The sequence below is a fragment of the Heptranchias perlo genome, chromosome 14 (assembly GCF_035084215.1).
Source record: "Heptranchias perlo isolate sHepPer1 chromosome 14, sHepPer1.hap1, whole genome shotgun sequence".
NCBI classification, from domain to species: Eukaryota; Metazoa; Chordata; class Chondrichthyes; order Hexanchiformes; family Hexanchidae; genus Heptranchias; species Heptranchias perlo.
The window spans coordinates 28,982,799-29,008,379 of NC_090338.1; the positions used below are offsets into that span (position 1 = coordinate 28,982,799).

Here is a 25,581-nt window from a genome sequence, read left to right on the forward strand (position 1 = left end):
CTCCCTCGCTCTACGCTCCGCTCGGCCGCTTCTCCCTCGCTCTACGCTCCACTCGGCCGCTTCTCCCTCGCTCTATGCTCCGCTCAGCCCCTTCTCCCGCGTTTTATTTGAACTGTCCTCACACATTGCATGTGTACTTTGCCTTTCCAAAGACAAAGTATACATACAGCAGCCTCCACTTACCAAAATAAGTGGATAATTATACATGTGATCTGATCAATAAAACCCAGATTCAAAATCAGAAGCTTAAGAAAAACAGCCCTGAAGTATACATTTATATTTTTGGTGATTTTTTTTGTGCTCATCAATGTGACAGATATCACTACTGGGGAATGGAACACATTCCTACTTTGAGTAATGTCAAGCAGTCCCAGGTGAGGTGTAATACAGAATAAATGCAGAATGAAGCTCTTTCTACTCTGAACCAACTTGGCACCACAGCCCCAGCGTCAACCGATCACCTGTTGTGACTTGTTCACTTTTCACATCAGTTGTCCTTGTGAGCTCTCAGGGTGAGATTGCCAATTTAATACTAAAACAAAGAACTTGATGCAGTACTGTATTAGTCTAACAAAAGCGCAACATGCCCTGTCATTCAAAGCCAGAGGTTTTTTTTACTAAGTTGGACTGGTCTATGACTAATTTACACAAAATGCAGAAGAAAAATGCTTAAATAATTATGGTACCACTATAATGGTAATTGTTCACTTGTCATGACTAATCTTGAAGACAAAAACAGGATCGAGATAGCATCACATTCACAATCAATGCTGCCATTCTCCAGCACAAAGGGCTTTTAGCAGAAACAAGTGACACTTATCTGTAATTTATGTTGTGTCTGCTTCATGTCAGCACAACTGCTTTGGTTTTAAGTGGCTTACAAGCTCAAATATATTTTAACACAATGCAGGACAAAGAGCCTCTGGACCCCAGATTATCCACTTCTGCCTCTAAAATTCTCAGTGACAACACACACAAAATCCTTGAAAGCTGTGTTCAATATAATTTGATAAAAACAACAAAAGGTAGTTTAACCGATTGCAAGTTTCAAACATTGATGTTTTGGTTAGTATTCAAGGCCATGGCTCAGTGGTAGCACTCTCGCCTTTGGTTAAAGTCTCACTCCAGAGACTTGAGCACAAAATCTAGGCTGACACTCCAGTGCAGTACTGAAGGAATGCTGCACTGCCAGAGGTGCTGTCTTTCGGATGAAACATTAAACTGACGCCCCAGCTGCCCTCTTGGGTGGACGGAAAAGATCCCGTGCACTGCTTTGAAGAAGAAGAGGGGAGTTCTTCTCAGTGTTCTGGCCAATATTTAGCCCTCAATCAACATCACTAAAACAGATTATCTGGTCATTATCACATTGCTGTTTGTGGGACCTTGCTGTGCTCAAATTGGCTGCCACATTTCCTATATTACAACAGTGACTACACTTCAAAAGTATTTAATTGGCTGTAAAGCGCTTTGGGATGCCCTGAGGTCGTGAAAGGCGCTATATAAATGCAAGTTCGTTTTTGTGGTAATAATTTATCACAACACATAATCACTGCCATAAGCTGTCATTCTCTTGAGAGGTGAAAGACTAAGAGCGGTGAAGGAGCAAAGGGATTTGGGTGTTCATGTGCATAGATCACTAAAAGCTAGTGCACCTCAGGAAGGATAAATTAGTCTTGGAAGGGCACAGATGCACCAGGATACCAGGATGTTACCAGGGCTTAAAGGGTTAAATTATGCAGACAGGTTACATAAACTTGGTTTGTATTTCCTTGAGTTTAGACGGTTGAGGAGGGATCTAATTAAGGTCTTTAAAATGATAAACATATTCTATAGATACAGAGGAGCTATTTCCTCTGGTGGGAGAATCCAGAACAAGGCGACATAATCCTAATGTCAGAGCCGAGCCATTTAGGAGTGAAATCAGGAATCATCTTTTCACACAAAGGGTAGTGGAAATCTGGAACTCTCCCCATAAAGGCTGTGGATGCTGGGTCAATTGAAATTTTCAAGACTGCAATTGATAGATTTTTGTTAGGAAAGGGTGTCAAGGGATGTGGGTCAAAGGCAGGTAAATGGAGTTGAGGTACAGATCAGTCATGATCTAATTGAATAGCGGAGCAGGCTCGAGGGGCTGAATGGCCTACTCCTGTTCCTAGGTTGTGATGGTCCTGACAGTTTTAATTATTGTGAAGACAAAAATGTGGGTCATTACACAGAAGACACTTTACTATAATTACACTCAATGGTTTTAAATGTAGATGAGATGTTGAAACAGACTGCAACTTTTTAAAAGTAAAATAAGTAAATGTCCTGATAGGTTTTATGGAGCACATGACAGCATATAATTTTACTTCAAAGGATTATTTATCAAGTACAGTGGAACAGTCAGATTGTCAATGTAGCTAATTGACCACTTTTTCTTTTCACTAAACTTGATCAAATAAAGTCAAATAGCTTTACTTGTCAGCTTGCATCCTTTCTAGATACATGTAAACTTCTAACAGATTAACTGATTTGATCAATTCATAATTTAGTTTAATTACATTTCTTAACATTTATTTTAATTTGATACATTTTATTGTAATTATGTTATTACAGAGTAGGCCCCTGAAATTCTTGGATGCAAGTGCAGCAAAGCAGAAACCCCCCATCTGCCCCATCCCAAATTCCAGGAATTTGGGATGGGGCAGATGGTAATGTGCCTGCAGGGAGGCTTCAGCAAAGTGGCCCACAGTTATTCCGCCTGAGGTGCCCCCAGTCCCTTCTGGTCCGAAGAACAAAATTGTCAAGAAAATTCTTCAGCTCTCAGCAGAGTCGTTGTCCCTGCAGACCAAAATAATCAATCCCCTAAAATTGCACCCAGAACCTCTACTGTTTGTTTTCCCCCTTTGGAAATGTTAAAATTCTTCTTGCTTGGGTTATATCATAATCACCACTGCAAGTGTTACCTCTTCTAAGCTGGCAGCATTACTATACACTGGAGTTTCAAATTAGTGGAAAATTAAACATCTTTTTATCCAGTCATAGTTGAGCAATTGCCCTAGATATGAATTTCCATAATTATATTGTCAAAACCTTAGGTGATATTTTCATAATCCCAAAGCAATAATTTTACAGCAATAATTCTTCCATTGGAAACTAAGGCATGGGTGAAGAATTAATCATTTTGCCTCTAATGGATTTTAAAATTTTTATTATGTTGGTAAAGAATAAAAAACATTTCTTGCCAGTGAAAGATGTATATCACTGCAATCTCAAACTGTGGTTATCAGGGGACAGGTATCAAGTTCATCCACTAGGCATCATATAATCTTGAAATCAAAATATGCACAGCAGTCAAATATTTTTGAAATAAAAGTGAAAAAGAAAGATAAAATAATTTTTGTGATGAAATACAGATTTTTTTTTGAGGTATGCACACTGCTATGATGATGTGCAACCTCCGCCCTCATCACTCGCACACCTCCCCACTTGCTGCCCTCACAGGTTCCCTTTGGGCCATGGATCTTCTGCATTCAAGGGGAAGTGCTGGGAAGGCTCAAACTAATCAAGCAATTGGCCAGCTGCCAGAAGACACACAAGAGCAGGCAAATGGAGACTCTTCATTTGATTTATTTTCTCCTCCCCAGCTTCTATTTAATGCATCACTGCAGTGCGGCTGAGATCAGAAACTCGGGATGTCTACCCACTGGTGCTTAAGTGCACTAGACTGTTGTTAAAAAGTGCAGTTCTGTTCAGGATCAGTCACAGAAGCTGGTAATTGAAGAGTATGAAGCATTATTTATTGATTGAGTGTGCATTTTTGCTTAGAGGTGAATGTGACAGATGAGAGAGTTTGAAAAGGTTAAAAATTAAGGCTCAGAAATTCCGAGTCCCATGATCCACTGCCAGAAGTGGAGTGAGGCGGGACTTCTGCCCACCCAATGGCGGAATGATGCCAGAAATCGTGGGATCAGCTCATTAGAATTTTACTTGGCGGGACAAAGGCACGAGTCCCAGGAGCAATTGGTACATGGTGCATGGGAGGCCTGGAAAATATGTCGGGGAGTCGGAGGAAGTACTTCTGAGGAAGTACTTCTGAGGATGCAACTGCAGTATTTAAAGCTAGACTACTCTTAAAGCAGAACCAGCAATTGGAAGGTGAAGACATGGCTCCAACAGGAAGGAGCAGCAAACTTCTCAGAAAGTAAGATAAATCCTCTACTCATTGAAATTATTCATAGGAGAATGTAATAGTGAGAGTGGGTGGCATGAGATTGTAGATACAGCAGCTAGCACAAAGGAAAAAAAGTGACACAAATAGTGAGTGAGAGGCAACTTCCTAATCCCCAGCATCCCTCTCCCATGAAGAACAAGATTTAATACCCCACAAGATCAACTAAGGTAAATGTTTTGGCTGCAAGCTGCCATTACTACATATCTGGGACATTTCAGATACTACACCAATATCTACCTTAAAAGTGCATTCACAAATATAAGCATCACCCTGTGCACTAAATGAACTGTAGTAACGGCACAACATGGAAGACTTCGATTTAATGGATACAGCATTCTGCAATGCATTCATGCCTGTTTTTCACTATCTCTGTGGCAATTCTGTAAGAGAAGTGATGAGAATTGTCAATTAGCTATCAAAATAAACAGTCTGTGACTGATTAATAGCAAGCATTCATGCAGGAAAAGATTGTGCACAATTGTCAAGAGGAATGGGCTGCAAGAAAAGGGGCAGCAGAAGGAGGAGGCAATGCAAATCCTGGGAATTCACTCAGCTAGTGCTGTAGGGGTTAGAGACATGGGAGTACTTGCACCCACAGATGGTTTGTGTGACAAAGTGCCAATGGTCAAAAATCAGAAATGGTTTCTCTTTTTTCGGGCGCATACTCTGAGCAAAACCTTACATGAGCCAAACAGGAAGGAAAAAGTGGATAGCAGGAAATTGATTACATTTCTCATTCTTATCTCCACAGAAGCTGGAAGCAAGAAGAATTCTGCAGAGAGAAAGAAGGTACCAATGCCAGAACCTTCAACATCTGGCACTGCCTGTAGAAATTGGACCACTCCATTGTCAACCTCATCACTTGCAGTCATCAGCCCAGTTTGGGTAGCTTGGAGTAACACAAGATAATCTAGAGGAGGAATTGACATAGGGTGATTCATAACTCACGGTGAAGCCAGAGGATGAGGTATTGGAGGGGGAGCATGACGTACCTGAGCAGGCCCTTAGTAGATGTCAGACCCTGGTAGTTGAGAACTCAGATAATGATCTCACAGGCCCTGCCATGAAAAGATCAATGCTTGCAGATTGTCAAAACATTATAAAGGCACTGCAAAGAGTGATATATTGAGGATTGATCATCTGTGGCTATATACCTTGAGGTCAAGCAAGCATGAATACTCAGGGGACTATGAAGGTAATGGTGTGAAGCAGGAAGTGGTGCCATTGCTAGAGACGGTTTGGCTTTGATCAGATAGGCAAGGGTAGAAGCAAGCAAGAGCAGTTCCACCAAGCTGGACAATAGAGCACAGCCATTGGAGGAGGATAGTGAAATCGCCCGTGTCAAAGGCAGCAAAAAGGTCAAAGAGGATAAGGAGAGACAAGCATCATAGTCACAGTTACAGAGAATGTCATTTCTGACATTAGTTAGGGCCATTTCGTGTAAGTTTCATTGGGGACAAGGGCATCAAAGGTGGAGGTGAGGCAGTGGTTGAGCAAATCAACAGCTTTTCTTTTTATTCATTCATGGGATGTGGGCATCGCTGGCAAGGCCAGCATTTATTGCCCATCCCTAATTGCCCTTGAGATGGTGGTGGTGAGCCAAATTCTTGAACTGCTACAGTCCGTGTAGTGAAGGTTCTCCCAGAGTGCTGTCAGGTAGGGAGTTTCAGGATTTTGACCCAGTGACGATGAAGGAATATATATTTCCAAGTCAGGATGGCGTGTTACTTGGGGGGAAACGTGCAGGTGCTGTTGTTCCCATGTGCCTGCTGCCCTTGTTCTTCTAGGTGGTAGAGGTCATGGGTTTGGGAGATGCTGTCGAAGAAGCCTTGGAGAGTTGCTGCAGTGCATCCTGTGGATGGTACACACTGCAGCCACAATGCACCAGTGGTGGAGGGAGTGAATGTTTAGGGTGGTAGATGGGGTACCAATCAAGTGGGCTTTTTTGTCTTGGATGGTGTTGAGCTTCTTGAGTGTTGTTGGAGCTGCACTCATCCAGGCAAGTGGAGAGTACTCCATCACACTCCTCACTTGTGCCTTGTAGATGGTGGAAAGGCTTTGAGGAGTCAGGAGGTGAGTCTCTCACCGTAGAATATCCAGCCTCTGACCTGCTCTTGTAGCCACAGTATTTATGTGGCTGGTCCAGTTAAGTTTCTGGTCAATGGTGACCCCCAGGATGTTGATGGTGGGGGGTTTGGTGATGGTAACGCAGTTGAATGTCAAGGGGAGGTGGTTAGACTCTCTCTTGTTGGAGATGGTCATTGCCTGGCACTTGTCTGGCGCAAATGTTATTTGCCACTTAACAGCCCAAGCCTGGATGTTGTCCAGGTCTTGCTGCAGGTGGGCACAGACTGCTTCATTATCTGAGGGGTTGCAAATGGAACTGAACACTGTGCAATCATCAGCGAACATCCCCATTTCTGACCTCATGATGGAGGGAAGGTCATTTATTGAAGCAGCTGAAGATGGTTGGGCCTAGGACACTGCCCTGAGGAACTCCTGCAGCAATGTCCTGGGGCTGAGATGATTGGCCTCCAACAACCACTACTATATTCCTTTGTTCTAGTTTTGACGCCAGCCACAGGAGAGTTTTCCCAGATTCCCATTGACTTCAATTTTACTAGGGCTCCTTGATGCCACACTCGGTCAAATGCTGCCTTGAAGTCAAGGGCAGTCACTCGCACCTCACCTCTGGAATTCAGCTCTTTTGTCCAGGTCTGGAGCCGAGTGGTCCTGGCAGGACCCGAACTGAGCATCGGTGAGCAGGTTATTGGTGAGTAAGTGTTGCTTAATAGCACTGTCAACGACACCTTCCATCACTTTGCTGATGATTGAGAGTAGGCTGATGGGGCAATAATCGGCTGGATTGGATTTGTCCTGCTTTTTGTGGACAGGACATACCTGGGCAATTTTCCACTTTGTTGGGTAGTTGTAGCTGTACTGGAACAGCTTGTCTAATAGGCGTGGCTAGTCCTGGAGCACAAGTCTTCAACACTACAGCTGGGATGTTGTCGGGGCCCATAATCTTTGCTGTATCCAATGCACTCAGCCGTTTCTTGATATCACGTGGAGTGAATCAAACTGGCTGAAGACTGGCTTCTGTGATGGTGGGGATATCGGGAGGAGGCCGAGATGGACCATCTACTCAGCACTTCTGGCTGAAAATGGTTGCCAATGCTTCAGCCTTGTCTTTTGCACTCACGTGCTGGGCTCTGCCATCATTGACGATGGGGATGTTCACGGAGCCTCCTCCTCCTGTTAGTTGTTTAATTGTCCACCCCATATTCACGACTGGATGTGGCAGGACTGCAGAGCCTTGATCTGATCCGTTGGTTGTGGGATTGCTTAGCTCTGTCCATAGCACACTGCTTCTGCTGTTTAGCATGCATGTAGTCATGTGTTGTAGCTTCAACAGATTGCCACCTCATTTTTAGGTACGGCCTGGTGCTGCTCCTGTACACTCCTCATTGAACCAGTGTTGATCCCCTGGCTTGCTGATAATGTTAGAGTGAGGGATATGCCAGGTCATGAGGTTACAGATTGTGGTGGAATACAACTCTGCTGCTGCCCTACAGTGCCTCATGGATGCCCCGTTTTGAGCAGCTAGATCTGTTCTGAATCTATCCCATTTAGCACAGTGGTAGTGCCACACAACACGTTGGATGGTGTCCTCAATGTGAAGACAGGACTTCGTCTCCACAAGGACTGTGCGGTGGTCACTCCTATCAATACTGTCATGGACAGATGCATCTGCAACAGGTAGATGGGTGAGGACGAGGTCAGGTAGATTTTTCCCTTGTGTTGGTTCTCTCATCACCTGCTGCAGGTCCAATCTGGCAGCTATGTGCTTCAGGACTCGGTCAGCAGTGGTGCTACCGAGCCACTCGTGGTGATGGATGTTTAAGTCTCCCACCCAGAGTACATTCTGTGCCCTTGCTACCCTCAGTGCTTCCTCAACATGCAGGAGTACTGATTCATCAGCAGGAGGTTTCCTTACCCACGTTTGACCTGATGCCATGAGATTTCATGGGGTCCAGAGTCAATGTTGAGGACTCCCAAGGCCACTCCCTCCTGACTATATACTACTGTGCTGCCCCCTCCAGTGGGTCTGTCCTGCCGGTGCGACATGACACACCCAGGGATGGTGATGGAGGACTCTGGGACGTTGGCTGAAAGGTATGATTCTGTGAGCATGGCTATGTCAGGCTGTTATTGACTAGTCTGTGGGACAGCTCTCCCAATTTTGGCACAAGTCCCCAGATGTTAGCGAGTAGGACTTTGCAGGGTCGACTGGGCTTGGTTTGCGGTGTCCGGTGCCTAGTCATCCGTCCGGTTTTATTCTTCTTATGACTTTTTGTAGCGAGATTGTACAACTGACTGGCTTGTTAGGCCATTTCAGAGGGCAGTTCAGAATCAACCACATTGCTGTGGGTCTGGAGTCACATATAAGCCAGACCTGGTAAGGAGGGTAGGTTTCCTTCCCAAAAGGGCATTAGTGAACCAGATGGGTTTTTATGACAATCGGGTAGTTTCATGGTCATTGTTACTATTTTTTTATTCTAGATTTTATTTAATTAACTGAATTTAAATTCCCCAGCTACTGTGGTGGGATTTGAACTTATATCTCCGGATTATTCATCCAGGCCTCTGGATTATTAGTCCGGTAACGTAACCACTATGCTACCGTACCTGCTGCAGAGATATTATCACAAATGGAGGGCCAAAGGCTAGGAATTACGAGTTTGAGCGTGCTGTTGTAAGCAGCCTAAGAGGGTTTTTCCAGGGGCAGGTGCCTAAGGAAGGCTCATTAAAGGAGGTTAGGGGGATGTGGGATATAGGAGGTGAGGGATATAAGGAAGTGGTTGGAGGAAGCCACGTTGAGACCATGGGAGTGGACAAGCCATTTAAGATGGCACAATATACAGACTGGCTGTGAATATAGTTTGAAGAATTTTCGGGGATGAGAGGTGTGGAGAGTACAGGAAGGCATTGAATTCAGGAGGAGAGAGGGCAAGGGTAGCTGAGATGAAGATGGAAATCACTTATGATGAGGAGTCACTCAGTGCAGAGGCTAAGGGAAGAAGGGAGGATATGTTGGGGAGACGCTCGTAGGGCTTGGGGGATGGTAGAAAACAAAGATTTTAAAGGAGAGGTGAGATGGTTGGAAAAGAGTGAATGCTTCATCTGAAACATGTAAAGAGAAAGGAGTCAGATCATGTCTGAGAAGGATGTGAGCTGTGAGGTTAGACCTCCCATAAAGGAGTGCACTTCTCAATGTTCTCCCTTCCTCTCCTGAAGGCAGTGACTCGTGATAGGGCATGGTTCAAGAGTCACCAGCAGTCTTTGCTTTACCCCAGGGACGATTCTTCATTTATATGCCCAGACATTGAGCACCAGCAGGTTATTCAACTGTAAGAGTATTACAGCTAAGCTCGATTCCGTCCTTATTGAAAACCTACACACATGCCCTCGCCCAATAGGGGTCACTGGAAAACAATCAGGAGCAGGAACCATGGCTGATTTTTTCTCCCCCACTCTTCCCTGCCTGGGGAAACAGACACCATTGACCCAGCTTAGATCAACTAACAGATCAGGGATTGAACCTGAGACTTTCTAGGTCTGTATGGTTCAGGACCAGACCACATTTGAATCATTAAACCATCAGAGAAGTTGGAATTCCCTTTTAAAAATGATTGCCTAGCTGGAATAAACCAATTACATTCAGTAATCCATAAAAGGCTTTCCTACTGACGTTTCAGACCGCCCATCCTACTACACTCTGTACCAAATGATAAATATCCCATGGGATAAGTTTCCAGGAAATCAAGAGATTTTCTTATTACCGGTGGTGACGTCTCTTGTCATTCCAGACTAGGTGAATGTTTATTCACTTTGAGACAAATATTAGTTAAACTTCAAATCAATTTGAGAAATACATTTTTATTTTTACCAATTCAGTTTTTAGCACCAACACAAGGTGCCACAGCGTGGTGGGATGTGGATTCACACATCGTCTTAGTTACCCATCTCAGCTTGATTGTTGTAGCTCAAAGCAGAGGATAAACATTCCAACACAGGCAAAGAGAATGGGTACAAGAGTCATTGCTAGCATTTTCCGCACACCTCCTGTTCACTGTTGAAGTCTTGGGATTGGAGAGTGGGAAGTGCATCTCCTTGCATACAGCACATGTTGAAATGAGGACAAATGGAACACTGTATCATGGAGATTATAGCAGACGGATGGTTATCCATCTTCTTACTGTAGAAAGACATCCCACTGCACCTAAATGAATATCCTTTGAATTATAACAGGTCTCAATTTCCGAGGCCTTATAAAAATATGAAAAGTTGCTAATAAGTTTAGAAAATAGGGTCACTTTCTGACTGCACTCTCAGAGGAGAGCCTTGCCTGCTGGGAGCACATATTGACAATTTGGACATGCACTCAGCACAAATTTCCAATATGTGCACTTGGCAGATGAGGCTCCTTGCCTAGGGCACTAAATTGGAAAATAACCATAATGAGCCCTCTTTAGCATTACCCAGAAGTATCATGGCACATGTCAGCCCAGAATCTATAGGTTACAGTTACAAAGCCAGACAAAAATTAATAGACTACAGAGCCACATGAAAATGTACAGGCTACAGGCATTTGCTGCTAATTTAAAATGCTGCACATACTAGTCTGCCTGGTTTATACTGCAGGACATAGCAGATAGGCAGCAGGAGAAAACTCAGTAACACAGGTCAGCAATGCTTTCTTTACATTGCTAACCCGAATGGACTTTCACTTGACAGCTTTATACTGACATCACATCAGAGCTGGCTAATAAAAGGATTAAATACATGGGGCTCGATTTTAGGAGCGTGTTTCCGGCGGGTTCCCAGCGGGGTGGCCCCGAAAATCCCGATCTCCGGTCACGTGACCGGATCGCGACGAAATCCCGGCCACTTCCGGGTACCGCGCTGACGTGCGGGGCTGCGCGCGCAAGCCCCGCTGGTGGGAATCCCGCAGGCAATTAAAGCCAGCGGGGTTCCACTTGAGAGTACTTACCTTGCTCGTTGTGGTCAGTTAATGAGCTGAAGCAGCTGTCAAAAGAGGAAGTGTGGGATTTTAGGTTCAAGGCAGTGAGTTTCCCACACTGGGGGAAACAGTCTCCCTCCAACCAGGCGTGTTGCAGCCAGCAGCCTGTGGCAGGTGCCAAGGTGCGCTCCACGGGGGAGAGCCCTCACCCACGCAGGAGGCCACCGCGTCACATAGGGCAACCCCTGCCCTCCACCACCCCCCGCCAAGCCAGAGCACAGACCGACACGAAACCGCAGCCCCAGTCCGAGGAACCACACACCTACCCTGCACAACCCCTCAGACCAACACCTGCCAGATGGGTGGTGTGTGCACACCCTCGGAGGACGAAGAGCATGACCAGCACCAGCAGCCTCGCAGTCCACGCCGTCCGCCGCAGGGACGTGGATCCCCCCAACACGGTGTTGTTGCACACCCACCTGCACAGCAGGAGGGAGGGCTACCGCAGAGAGAGACGCATCGCAGAGGGCACTACCCTCGCCACAGGGTCCACAGACCGAGGCGCAGCTCCCCGGACCTCTCCGAGCAGCAGTGCACAGGGAGGCGCAGATTCACTCGACATGTAGTCGTGGAGATCTGCAGCCTCTTTCATGCCGAGCTGCTCCTGGCTGGCCCCAGCACCATCTGCTTACCTGTCGCTGGCAAAGTCACCACTGCCCTCCACACCTTCTCCTCCGCATCCTTCCAGGGTGCAGCCGGCTACACCGCCGATGTCTCTCAGTCGTCTGCGCGGACGAGCCCTGCAAATACACCTGCACCTACTCTGCAGTAACACGATGGGTGGCATCAGTGGTGGGTCCTCATAGTGATACCCAGGAGCGGGCATTATTGGACACAACGGACAGGATTCGCGGAGACATGGCAGTGGTGGTGTCAATATAATGTGTGCTGTTTGTTGCTCTGAAATTCAATATGGGTAACACCCATGACAAACCCTCAGACACCCTTGTGCACCCCCTTCATGCTGACGAGACGTTTGCCTTACGCTGCCTACTGCACATATGTGATGCATGCCCTGTGGCTGCAGCACAGGTGGTGGCAGGTTGAGTGAGGCTGGCCATGAGGGAGATGCACGAGAGGGTGAGTATGGGATGGAGCAATGAGATTGTCTGAGGAGTGGGTTGCGTGTTAGTGGCGGGGTGAGTACTGGCGAGGTGAGTAGGTGGAGGTAAGATGAGGATGGGGTGTGAGTGGGTATGAAAGGTGATGTGACAGAATAGTGTTGGCGGTGCCGAAGGAGATGTGGGGTGGGGGCAGTGTTGTGGCAGACGGAGTGTAGAGAAAAGACTACGTGTTCTCACTGCGGCTGACCTACTGCGGTCATTGCAGCGCCTCCTGCACTGTATGCAAATGGGCGATATGTTGGTGGCGCAGGTGACCCCCTCTGCCACCTCGAGCCAGGCCTTCTAGGTGGCAGAGGCAGGCCGCTTCCTCCCGCCCGCCGGGGGGGAAGATCTGTGTCCTCCCCCTCCTCCTCACCCCATCTGATGATACCTGGGGTGAGGCATCATTAAACTGGGAGCAGCCTTCCCCCTGGGCTGCTCCATACTGCAATTTGTCCCATTGGTTGCAGCATCTGTCAGTGGAGGACTGCCCCTTTAACTAGAGAGCCTCCAGCTGACAGATCGTACTGCGCATGTGCAGCCCGACCGACGCGCAGGCCAGCGCCGTGGACCCCGGAGGAGCAGGTAATTGATTCCTATTAGTGGGTTGCCTGCTACGATCGTGTGGGCAACCCACTAATTTCGCCGAGCGTGTTGACCACGCTCCCGGAGGACCACCCGCTGGGAACCCGCAGGCCTGCTAAATTCGGGCCCATGGAAACTGTTAGATCCCTCAGTATAACAAAAAAAAGCATGGCTATGGCAGCAGTGACTGGAGCTCCAAACTAATTCAGTGGAGGCCAATTCATGACTCTCTAGGGGGTCATTTTGACTTTGTGTGATAGTATAACATGGGTAAAAGCGAATGGAAATAAAAATCAGGAAAGATGTAATACAGGCTGTTGATTCGCTATCACCTATTTTAGACTAGCACACAAAGTCAAAATCTTACCCCCTAGAGAGGAAAATAGATCACCTCAAAACAAGTTTCCCTTGTACTTTTGTTACAAACTTAAAAAAAAATCAGTGGAAGGATGAGACCCCAATTTCCCCCAATAGATTCATCTAATATACTTCAGTCAATACACTCAATGTAAAAGCATTGCTAAATTCTCCCTTTACACTAATTACTAGTCTGAGGCAAGGGTCTTCACTACAGGGGAAGATCGGAGGTCACCCTGTTTACACTGTTGCCACAGCATGGCAGTTCTGATTTGTAAAAAGATGACATGAGTGAAAGCAACAATAGGAGTGAAACAAGGGCTATTTTTATGGGCAATGACTGGTTTTACTATGGCGACAACTTCTGAGAGATCAATAATAATTTAATACTACTTGGGGGTGTACACTAAGGACATATGAAAGCAATATGCTAATCAGGGATGAAATAAGCTATTCTTGTTCCAGTAGGCTCATACTACCACCTTTATAGATTATAAAGTTTATTGATATTCTAGAGTTCACTCAATCACCTTTGACAGCAGAAAGTAACTTTGCAAAACCTCTCAGGACAAATAATAAAAAGGATAAAGAAAATGCTGGAAATCTGAAACAAATACTGTGAAATACACTGCAAGCCAGTCAGCATCTAAAAAGAGAAAAGACAGGGCTACTTTTGGGCATTGTCCATCACTTATTTCGTAGTTCAAGTGCCAGCTTGGCTCAGTGGTAGTACTCTTGCCTCAGAGTCTGAATTTGTCGGTTCAGGCCCCACTGTGTACTTGAGCACATGATCTAAGGTGGCACTTCAGTGCAGTATTGAGGGAGTACTGTATTGTTAGAGGTGCCACCTTCCAGATTCGGTGTTAAATCAAGGCTCTCCCTGCTTGTTCATATAAACATAAAAGATCCTATTGCCTTTTATCAAAGAGCAGGAAAGTGTCCTGGCCAAATTCATCCCTCAAGACCATCAAAAAAGATAAACTGGTCACTTATTCAATTTGTTGTTTGTGAGAACTTGTGTGCAAATTAGCTCCTGCATTTGCCGATACATAATACATATCAGATGGTATATTATGTGTATAATATATTTTGTGTACACCATATACTGTGTAAAATGTGAATTATATAATATTTTACATTGTGTAGCATATTACACATCTCAGTAATCTGCTGTTGAGAAAACAAATCCTGATATTAGTACAGCACCAATCAAATTATGTCATGTACTCTCACATTCCATCACCATCACCTTTATTACCCCATCACGTTCATCACACCACCTTTATTCCAGATAACAGTAAAACTAAAAGCAAAGCACAAAAAAGCAATAACAAAGAACAATAAATGTCTCTAGCATTGATCTGGTGGCAATGATTCAAGTACTGAATCATTGGACATTCATAAAACACTGGAGCTTCATCCTGACTGTCCAGGACATCACCATTCGATTGAATTACGGTCTGCGTCTCAGTGCCCAGTCACCAATATCTGTTCATGAGAATTAATGCTTGAAAGACTAATATCGGAGAAAAAATAAAACAACTGGAAACAAACCAGAGGATCCCTGTGGTCTAGAGTAAAGCTACAGAGAGAAACTGGAACAGGAATAGAGAGAAACTACAGAGGAGGTGACAGTAGGCTAAGAGAATAGAGAAAGCTATCAGGAGTTTGTACATTCAGAGAAAGTAGCTGGGACGAACTCTTGTAATGGCAGCTTACATAAGATGGACAGTGAGTGAGGGGCAGTCTCACTTATGGGAACATTTATATGATGTTTTATGACATTAATGTTTCCACATCACATATGTTATAAACCAAAAGTCTTTAAATAAATTATCTTTTAAAACAATTAGTTCTTAACTGACAAGAAAACAAATGCCCCCAAAAGAACAATATCTAAGCAGAGGACCAATCCTTAATGTGGACTGAAGGGAAATAAGATGAAATACTGGAAGTCAGAGTTTATAGACTGCCCAGCATAAAGATTTCTGTAGGGCAAACAAAGTATTGGATAAACATTCATTTTTTTTTCCTTTGTCAGGCTATGAACCATTCGTTTTTTTTCCTAGTTCTCCTAGCCCAAAGTCATTCACCATACACAGGTGTGAGGACAGCCAGTGATTCACTCCCAGGCCTTTACTAGCCAGGTTGGGGATAATCCTCCCTGAGGCAAATCACCTAACCTCTGTTTGCAGCCACATCACAATAAGTTAATGAAGAATAGCAACATGTGAGGGAATCATGGGCAGGAACACATGTTCCACCACTCCACAGCATTGCACATTGGTGCAGTGAATACAAACACTGAATGTCATACTGTTTAACACAATGTTGTACTTCAGTCATTTTCTCCAGCTGTTTCAAGAATGCATAATGATTTGCTGACAGAAACAAAATCCAATTTGCAGAACTGACAGTTCAAATGGATGAAAGAAAGGAGATTCCTAGCATTCTGGTGCTTCACAGAGATTCACATTGATTGTACCACAGATTTATAGGCCTCAAATACCTTGATCTAAATAAAGTACATTTTTTTAAAAGTTAATAACCAAAGACAAGCACAGTACAATTCATTGTCTCTGCCCATAACATTAAAACATGTAACTGGATAAGATTGTTGACAGATGACAACAATCTTGTAGAAATCAGGAACTGTATGCAACATAGTTCTATGATTTTTGGGATCCTCGCCAGATTGTATTGCAGGTGCCCCCAAATCGATCCATGCACCTGAAGCACCTGTCTCTTCAATATGCCAATGGTGCACCCAATGATTACTCTGGTGAATTAATGCAACGCATGCCAATATACAGCTTATGTCCTGGGATACTGCACTGATGGCATCAGTTATTGCCGTAGAGGATAGGAGCCACCCTGAAACTTGCCTTTCTGGGTTAAAGAGTGCTGGCACAATAGGCTGCCTTAAAGTGAAGGCACTGTGACAGCTGCCAGGGAACCGAGCATTGACTTGCATTATTCACAAATGGTCACAAACAAGCTGCACATTGAAAGACTGGAATCCTTTCCTGTTGATGTCGGCCATGGCATTAAGCAAGGGAGCACGTAGTGCCATGTTGGTGCAATCTATGACTCACTAGACCTTTGGGAATCCTGCCATACTCTTAAACTGCAGTATCCGCTCACACTGCCATCTGTTGTCAATGGGAAAATGACATGAAATTGCTTGCCCGAGTTAACAATGCATTCCTTGCTTGTTTAATATGTCTATGAAGAGCTGACTGGGTAATGTTAGTTGCAGTTGCAGCCTGTACAAAATTTGAGGTGCTTGTGACCTTCAAAGCCATGGGCAACACAAAGCCTTTGGTGGAGGTGGGGTGTTGGTCAGGTTGCACCCTAAGCTCTGGAATTCCCTTCCTAAACCTCTCCAGCTCTCTCTCCACCTTTAAGACACTCCTTAAAACCTACCTTTTTGATGAAGCTTTTGCTCACCTGTCCTAATATGACCTTATGTGGTGCAGTGTCAAATTTGTTTGATAATACTCGTGAAGCGACTTTGGACATTTCACTACCTTAAAGGCGCTATATAAATGCAAGTTGTTGTTGTGTCATAACTCAAAAATAGCTTCCTTTGTAAAGTGAAACCTCGACAAGCAGTCCTCCCTGGATAAATGCAGTTGTGGACACCCCTGCCTTTATATTCTGTTGGGTTGGTGCTATGACAAATTCAAAGTAGTTCCATTTTGTTTCGGTAACTGTCTCTTTAAATCAGGCAAAATACATGAGATTTTAAATAGCCACCTGCAGCCTCAAACCGATTTTGTTGCATATGTTGCAAAGTTTGTTAGAGTCTCCCTGGTAACAAGCTTGAGAAGAATGCTAACACAAAGTTTTCAAATATATACAAACTTCGTGATTGGCACAGTTATAAATATGATGGCCTGTTATTTTCTCAATGTGGCCTGCAGTTATGAATTTATAACGAGTATTAACAGGTCGAGAGCTGCATAAAGAGTGAATTTATTACACAAATTGGGGTTGTATTCTCTAGCGTTTCGAAGGTTAAGGGGTGATCTGATCGAAGTTTATAAGGTATTAAGGGGAACAGATAGGGTGGATAGAGAGAAACTATTTCCGCTGGTTGGGGATTTTAGGAGTAGGGGGCACAGTCTAAAAATTAGAGCCAGACCTTTCAGGAGCGAGATTAGAAAACATTTCTACACACAAAGGGTGGTAGAAGTTTGGAACTCTCTTCCGCAAATGGCAATTGATACTAGCTCAATTGCTAAATTTAAATCTGAGATAGATAGCATTTTGGCAACCAAAGGTATTAAGGGATATGGGCCAAAGGCGGGTATATGGAGTTAGATCACAGATCAGCCATAATCTTATCAAATGGCGGAGCAGGCACGAGGGGCTGAATGGCCTACTCCTGTTCCTATGTTCCTATGAATTGGCAACAGTGCTTGCAGTGTAGATGAATCAAAGAGAAATTGTTAGATTTTAGCTAGCTTACAAAGTTCATAGCGAAACAAAAGTGAGAGGAGTTCTGTATGTAACAGTTGTTTATAAAAATACAGGTTGGCATTTTACATTGGTGATCTTTGAGAAGATCGGAGATGATTTGAGATGATTTTCTACAAAAAGTATGTTATATTGTGGTTACATATTTACTTGTTTGTTTATTTAATAAGTTTGCTTAATGATTTAAAACCAGAACCAGATCTGCTGTGATGTTAATTCACTTATGAAGGACTGGAGAGATCTTGTGGAGGCATAATACTTCCAGTAGTGTAAAAATAATTGGCCAGGATTTTCTATTTGTTGTTCCAGCATGTTACCGAATGTTTACCGAGATAGTAAGACCAGTGAAGATACTTTCAAAGGGGTTAGGGCTTACTTAGGACAGTAATCTAAGATATATGGGAGTTGAAAGATCTAGAGTAAAGAAGGGTAGAAAAAACCCAAAAGCATAACAGGTGCCATACGTCATCATTGCTGCCTGGCCACTCCGGCACCCCTCCATTGTGCCTCCTCCTCTTTTCTGTAATTTAAAAATACACAGGAATTCCCAATGAGAAACCTATTGCACCCTGTGGGGGAAGGATACTGATGGGAAAGGGCAGCCCCACAACAAATGGCACAAAGGCAGATAACAAAATACTCAGCTACAGAAAAAACTTAAACATTTCAAAAAACAGGTCAGAGATGATCCATACACTGCTGCCATGAGAATGGGGCTGCGAGGCTCCTTAAATGTTTGTCCAGCTTCTCCAAAGTGCCTAGAACCCCTGGACGCTGGTTTTATACATATGGACGAGAAGAGGAAACTGTGCAAAGTAGAGTAATGATGGAAACTGGGACATATGGATCATGATGTAATTTACACCTCACATGTATGGAACCACCCAAAAGATGGGTGGCTGTTTTTCGTGGTTGCTGCAATTGACAGCAGTAAATGGGACTGGTGCACAAGTGGGCAGAAATCCAGCATAATGATCTCCATTCTATTTACCAATTAGCAAAATCTGAGCCATAAAGTTCCTTGGTTTGATTCCTGTTTGGTGTGGAGTTATATGATCTCAATTGGGACAACCGTAAGGGTGCAGCACCCTAAATTAGGAAAAGGGAAAAACTAAGCGATTCAGACCAGAAAATTCCATGTTCATGTTGTTGTTACCTGGTCTCGACCGAGGCAGCAGCAGGGATGCTACAATTGGTCTCAGCGTCCCTGGTTTAGGAAGGGGAAAGACACCCAAGTTCCTGCTGCTGATTGCTCTCTAGTAACCTTGTTGGAAATGCACACATATAAATGTCAGGAGTGAGCACAGAACAAGGTCTGTCGGTTATGTCTGTGCCCATGTTTAAATAGCCTGCCCACATTCCCTGGGAATGCAAGTGTTTGGAGTAACGCAGTGAAAGTAGTTGTGTTTGCAGTGGTGCACCACAGATACCGCACTGAGTCAGACTCTGAATACATTTTATAATGGAGATATTTTTCACAATGATGATCCACATTTATTATCTCCTGGTGCTTGCATATGCAGAATGCAAACACATTAGCCAAGAAGATGTGAGTCCAGACAAGAAGTAATGGAAAAGTCTGTGATTAGATTACTCATATTAAATATATAATCTGTCACAGTTGAATTCCCTCGCTAACATAGTAATTTGGTTTGTAAAGGAAGCACAAATTACATGCTTTATGTCCTTATTATACTTATTATGGAATTTAATGCTTAAATTCAGCAGGTGTCAATAGCCGTCTGATTCAAATACTCCCCCTCCAGGATGACCACAAAAGATATTACCTGATGTTGGAGTAGAAATTTTTTCAGCTGTAGTGTAACAGCCTACACATCAGCGCACAATCAATGTCACGTGTCATGGCAAGCATTACAGCCAATCTATTTACTTACCAATACAAGTTTCATCCCCTTCAGGTTCTCATATGTGAGCACTGCAGTGCACCTCTGGCTACATATTTCCTATTGATCCCTCAATTCTTCAGCAAGTTTATCCAGTGAATAACAACCATTCAAAACTAGCTTCAATCCTTGGTATGTGCTGTGTTTGATGGCTCTACCTTCCTTTTTATTGCCTGCGTGTCACTGCCTCTGCTCTCCTGCCTGCCCATTGCTCATCCCATACTTTGTTCACTGCACTGTCTGTGTGCTCCCATTTCTCTGCCTGCTTGCCCAGCTCTAATGCTTTTTTGTGCACCCACTGCACATCTATTTAAACTACTATTTAGGAATGAGTATTGTAACAAAAAGGTGCGGGGGGGAAATCTATCCATAGTTTAAACTGGCTGTAAATTGTAGTAGTCTGTAGATATGACCATATTGTAATGTGAATCTGAGTCAAGCTATCAATGTTGTTGGGCAGTGGAAAGAGCTGTTCATCAATTTAATTGCAAGGATTTCAAAAGCAAACATAAAACGGCGAGTTTCACTGTGAATTTCATTGCCGCACTGTGTATTTGGCAAAAGCACAGGCAAAGGTTTGCTAAATCTCTTTCAGCATGCCTTTAAACAAGTTTGCATTCATTGCTCTTCTTTGAATACTGACCTGCTGGGCCTGAGCAAATGTCAAACAGCCATGGATGAATGATATAGGATGTAATGTTAGATGAATATTCTGGACCTTCACCTGTGGGGACCAAGAAGAAATTTTGCAGAAACTCTTCTCAATCTGTTTAATTATGAGATTAAATGGACTGAGTAGAGTTAATAATAGAGCTCATCATTCCTCGACTTTGGAAGTATGAGCTTGATGGGTGCAATGTTCTTTTCTCATTCAATGCTTTCTTAGATTAAAGTGTTTTAATGCATACATGGCTTTTCCTAATTATGGGGCTTGATTTTGGCGTCGGGTTTCCGGCGGGTTTCCAGCGGGGTGGCCCCGAAAATCCCGACGCGTCTCTCTCTGCGGTAGCCCTCCCTCCTGCTGTGCAGGTGGGTGTGCAACAACACCGTGTTTGGGGGCTCCACGTCTCTGCGGCGGATGGCGTGGACTGCGAGGCTGCTGGGGCTGGTCATTTTGTTCGTCCTCCGAGGGTGTCCACACACCACCCATCTGGCAGGTGTTGGTCTGAGGGGTTGTGCAGGGTAGGTGGGTGGTTCCTCGGACTGGGGCTGCGGTTTCGTGTCGGTCTGTCCTCTGGCTTGGCGGGGGGTGGTGGGGGGCAGGGGTTGCCCTATGTGACGCGGTGGCCTCCTGCGTGGGTGAGGGCTCTCCCCCGTGGAGTGCACCTTGGCACCTGCCACAGGCTGCTGGCTGCAACACGCCTGGTTGGAGAGAGACTGTTTCACCCAGTGTGTGAAACTCACTGCCTTGAACCTAAAATCCCACACTTCCTCTTTTGACAGCTGATTCAGCTCATTAACTGACCTCAACAAGCAAGGTAAGTACACTCAAGTGGAACCCCGCTGGCTTTAATTGCCTGCGGGATTCCCACCAGCGGGGCTTGCGCGCGCAGCCCCGCACGTCAGCGCGGTACCCGGAAGTGGCCGGGATTTCATCGCGATCCGGTCACATGACCGGATATCGGGATTTTCAGGGCCCCCCCGCTGGAAACCCGCCGGAAACCCGACGCCAAAATCGAGCCCTTTAAGTGTGATCTCACTAATGCCTTACCCTCCTGAATATACACTCTCCAGATTAATTTGTGTACCCTAACATTCAATTTACCTTGATAATTGATGATTTATGGTGAAGTGATGTTGAACATTGAGACAAATGATAAATATTTTTTCCTACTGCACTTTGTTTAATGATATACCCTTGACTGTGTAATTATGTACGCTATTTTAGGACTGAAATTCATTCCCTACCATTCTTCTATGTTAAATGCCATTTGTCATTCAGTTGCTAAGTGACTGGGGAGCTCTGAAAGAATGATATCTGACCCTTCTGAACTGCTTCCATTGTCTCACTTTAAGAGAAATTGCAATAACAAGCCCTCAGATAAATACAAGAAAACACATGGGCTGGGAATTTCCTGCAGGCTTCTCCCACTCCGCCGCCATAACTTCACCGAGAGTGCAGCGGAAACTGGTTTACACGTCTAAATGGGGTTTCCGCTGCACTTCCGGCAAGTTACAGCGGCGACGAAGGGAGACGCCCCAAGGAAATTCCCGATAATGATTTAGTCGTGAAGACAAATCTTTTCTTAGTGAATGTGTGCAATTAACAAGAATCGGTTAGGTGGCCGTGTGACCTTCAGCGGCTATGAATATGGCTGATAGTCTTCTCTTTTTAAATCTTCAGTTATACACTTGCCAAAACTACGGCAGGAGATTGGAAGGACCTCCACAGAAATTAGAGACAGCGTTGTTGAGAAGATGATGTAAAAAAAAATCAGAAAACACAAACTAGGTCAAAAATGTTGCTGTGAAACTCATACACATACAATATCCAATGGACAGTACATGAGGACATAAACAATTACTGGCAACTACATAGTTTAACACTGAAAGGCTTAGAATTTGCTTTCAAAAGGGGATTTTTTGCTCCTATAAAGCGGTTTAGCAAACATTTTCTAAATGCTGCCAGGGTTTAATTTGTGTGATGAAAATGTCATTCATATCATTTGTATTATTAAAGTCACATGACACATCCAGGTACTTTCCCTTCCTCTATATGTAGACAATCATCCTCAGAAAACTTAACAGATTTATTGACTGTTCTTATCCATTTTTGGATTTGGGGTACATTAGGTATGTGGATAAGAGCCAAAGAAGAGGAAAAGTTTACGTGTTTAAAGATCACCCTTAATACTGTCGATCCTCGGTGCGTTTGTAATGAGATCAAGAGAGACATAGTCATAATCAAATCAGAAATTAAGTCTAATGGGGTGTTATTGGGGCCAAAAATCCATGCCCATTCCAGTATACTCCCTTTATAACCGCAGGAGTCCACCAGAAGGGCTGGGTCCTGACCATGCATTCCAGCTTCTAGAGGATCTTGTGGGGGGAGGGGGGGTGCGCAGAACCTCTTTCCACTCTAAATAGGGCCATTAAAGTGGGTGAGGGGGGGGGGGGTGCAAAGGCTCCTGATAATAGAGTTCCCACAACCCAGACCTTTTTAAAGCACTGACGTATGGTCAGCACAGGTACACCTGATGAGACCTGATGTACCAGCTGACCAAGAGGCAGATATGTGGTCTACATGGGGACTCATCAGGTGGACGAGTCATGTTTGACAAATTCAAGAGGTTTTTTTGAAGAAGTGACAGATTTTGTAGATCAAGGAAATGCAGTAGATGTACTGTTTATCAATTTTCAGGCGCGAAGGCTTGTTACAAAAATTAAGGCAAATAGTATAAGAGGACATGTAATAGCATAAATAGAAAGTTAGGTTAACAGAGGAAACAAACGGTTAAGGTTAATGTATGTTACTCAGATTGGAGAAAAGTTGGAAGTGGTGTACACATACACACAATTTGGATTAGGGCATAGGGAGCACAATCTCAAAATCTGCTGATGACAAAAGTACAGGATTTGGCAAACAGCGAGGAGAACTGTAAAAGACATCAGGAAGACACAGGCCTGGAATTTCCACAATATAATTTGCACTGCTGTTGCACCTTTAAATAAAATTGTTAGATCCACTATTGGAATCTAGAAGGAGATACACTGAAGTTTCCTGGATATGCTTATTTGCAAACAATTTGTGCAAACATTGGTGTGAAACTGATACAAGCAGCTGAAGCAGCAGGAAACTTCTGTAGGGCCTTTTAAATGCATTGCTCAGCCTGCACTATTCAGTAGAACATTGGGGGACAAAAAGGTAAAGCTGAAACACTGCTTGGCTCTTTCATTTCTCTCTCAAATTACTTCACTGCATGTCTTGCCAATATTTTTATCACACTGGGAAATAATTATTAAAATTCAAATGCTACCTGTGCCTAGAGGGCAGCAGGGTATGGCACCAAGCCAGAGGTGAGGAATACATAACTTCACTCTCTCGGACCTCCAAGCCCTCCTGGGGGGCACTGAAGGAAGGATGGACACTGCTGAGTGTGGGTGCCATCAATTCACCCAGAATTATCACATGTGCCACCTGGAGGGAGGTGGCACTGGCATTAGGACTGCAGAACAATGCCATAAGAGGTATCACATCCTCAGAAGGGCAACACATTGCACACTTCTCCCTTTTTTATCCTTACCCACTCTGGGCAAAAGCATGCTCTTTACCCTCTTAAAGCAACATTTTCACAACTAACCCTTCACAATGCTCTCTGGTTAAGGGTGCCTACAACTCCCTATCCTGCAATATGGCTGTACAGCATCCACCAACCCCCACCCCACCCCACCACCCCACCCCACCCAGCACAAAACAAATGCCTTGTACAATTCTGGAACCCCCTTCTTCCCAACATCCTCATACCCCTACATTTATGACTTCACCTCTCCTATGCCACTTTCCACAGCCTCCTCCTCATACTTATCTCTTTGCAGGAGAAATTGTCGCACAATGCGCAACAAAGACAAGCCACTGGAGGGAGCTTCCCCACCTGTAATCCCCTCACCCTCTTCTTGGTAAAGAGCATGGAGCTCGTGGGGAAGCACGGAGCTCCTACTGTGGGAGCTGGTGAGATCAGGTTCCAAACTGAGCACCTGCACTCTCGCTCTGACATCCCTGTGAAAAACCACATAGCCACCCTTGACCTAACTGATCTACATTGGCTCCTGGTCCAACATCCAAAGTTAAAGTTCACACGTGTGTGTTTAAATATCCTCACTCCCATCTCAGTAACACTTCCTCCCAGCCGTACAACCTTTCCACCCATCCCCCCCCCCAACCCTCACTATCTATTCTTTGGCTCTAGTCTTTTGTACACATGCCCCCTCCCTTCACCCCACCATTGGCGGCCATGCCTTCAGCATCTAGGCCCATGCTCTGGAAACAACCTCCCAAAACTGGTTTCCATTTTTCCTTACGGTTCTGTAAAGCACCTTGGGACATTTTCTTATATTAAAGGCACTATATAAATACAAGTTGTTGTTGTAGTAGATGTAAAAGGAATAAGAGATGGAGCTGGAGATTGAGATCGAAAAGAGCAGATGAGAAACAGACCAGTGAATAGATAGATTGATGGACAGAGATTAAGAGAAAACCAATGGACAAACACAGAATGTAATTTATGTTTTCAGCAATTATCTAATTAAGATGTGTGCAGAGAAATCAGAGGTTCTATTTTCATGCTCAATTAACAATTACAGGCTGAGAAATTAATATTTAATCCTTCAGAATCTGGGAGTTATACCTTGTGATACCCTTATATCTGCACTGAGTCTAGTTCTTCAAATACAACCATTAAAAATGAGATTCATACACTGAAAGGAATTTTGTTGCCAAGTAAAACAGTTTCCAATATCCTATTAGGACTGAATGACTACCTGTGTAAAAATGGAGGATTTCTAAATAACATTTGGTAGGTGTAGAATGTCATTACACCTTTCACCTCTGGGACTTAGATTCAAACCTAACCTAGATTGAAAGCATGAAAGTCTCTGATGGTTTTAATGGCTGTAAGCAAACCAAATTCAGCATAGTGTCAACCCAGTTCCTAGGTACACAAATCCACTGCATAAAACTATTCATATTTGACACAAATTAGAGCTAAGTTGCCTGTCTCACTCAGAAGTCTCACATGTGACTGGAGCAAATGGAAATGTCACACTGATGTAATATGCAATGCTCTTGAATACTGCATTCAGTTCTGGTCACCAGGGCACAGGAGAAACATTGAAGCCCGGAAATAGTTCAAA

At 44.3% G+C, this 25,581-nt stretch overlaps 1 protein-coding gene across 1 annotated transcript in view; it reads right to left on the minus strand.

The window, feature by feature from the left end:
- LOC137332094 (follistatin-related protein 5-like) overlaps nt 1–25,581 on the minus strand; it is a 499,413-nt gene that overhangs the window by 393,154 nt on the left and 80,678 nt on the right. Inside the window, exon 3 of the mRNA XM_067995811.1 lies at nt 2,415–2,426. Within this exon, the coding sequence (XP_067851912.1) occupies nt 2,415–2,426 (12 nt within the window). The remainder of the gene's footprint in view (nt 1–2,414; nt 2,427–25,581) is intronic.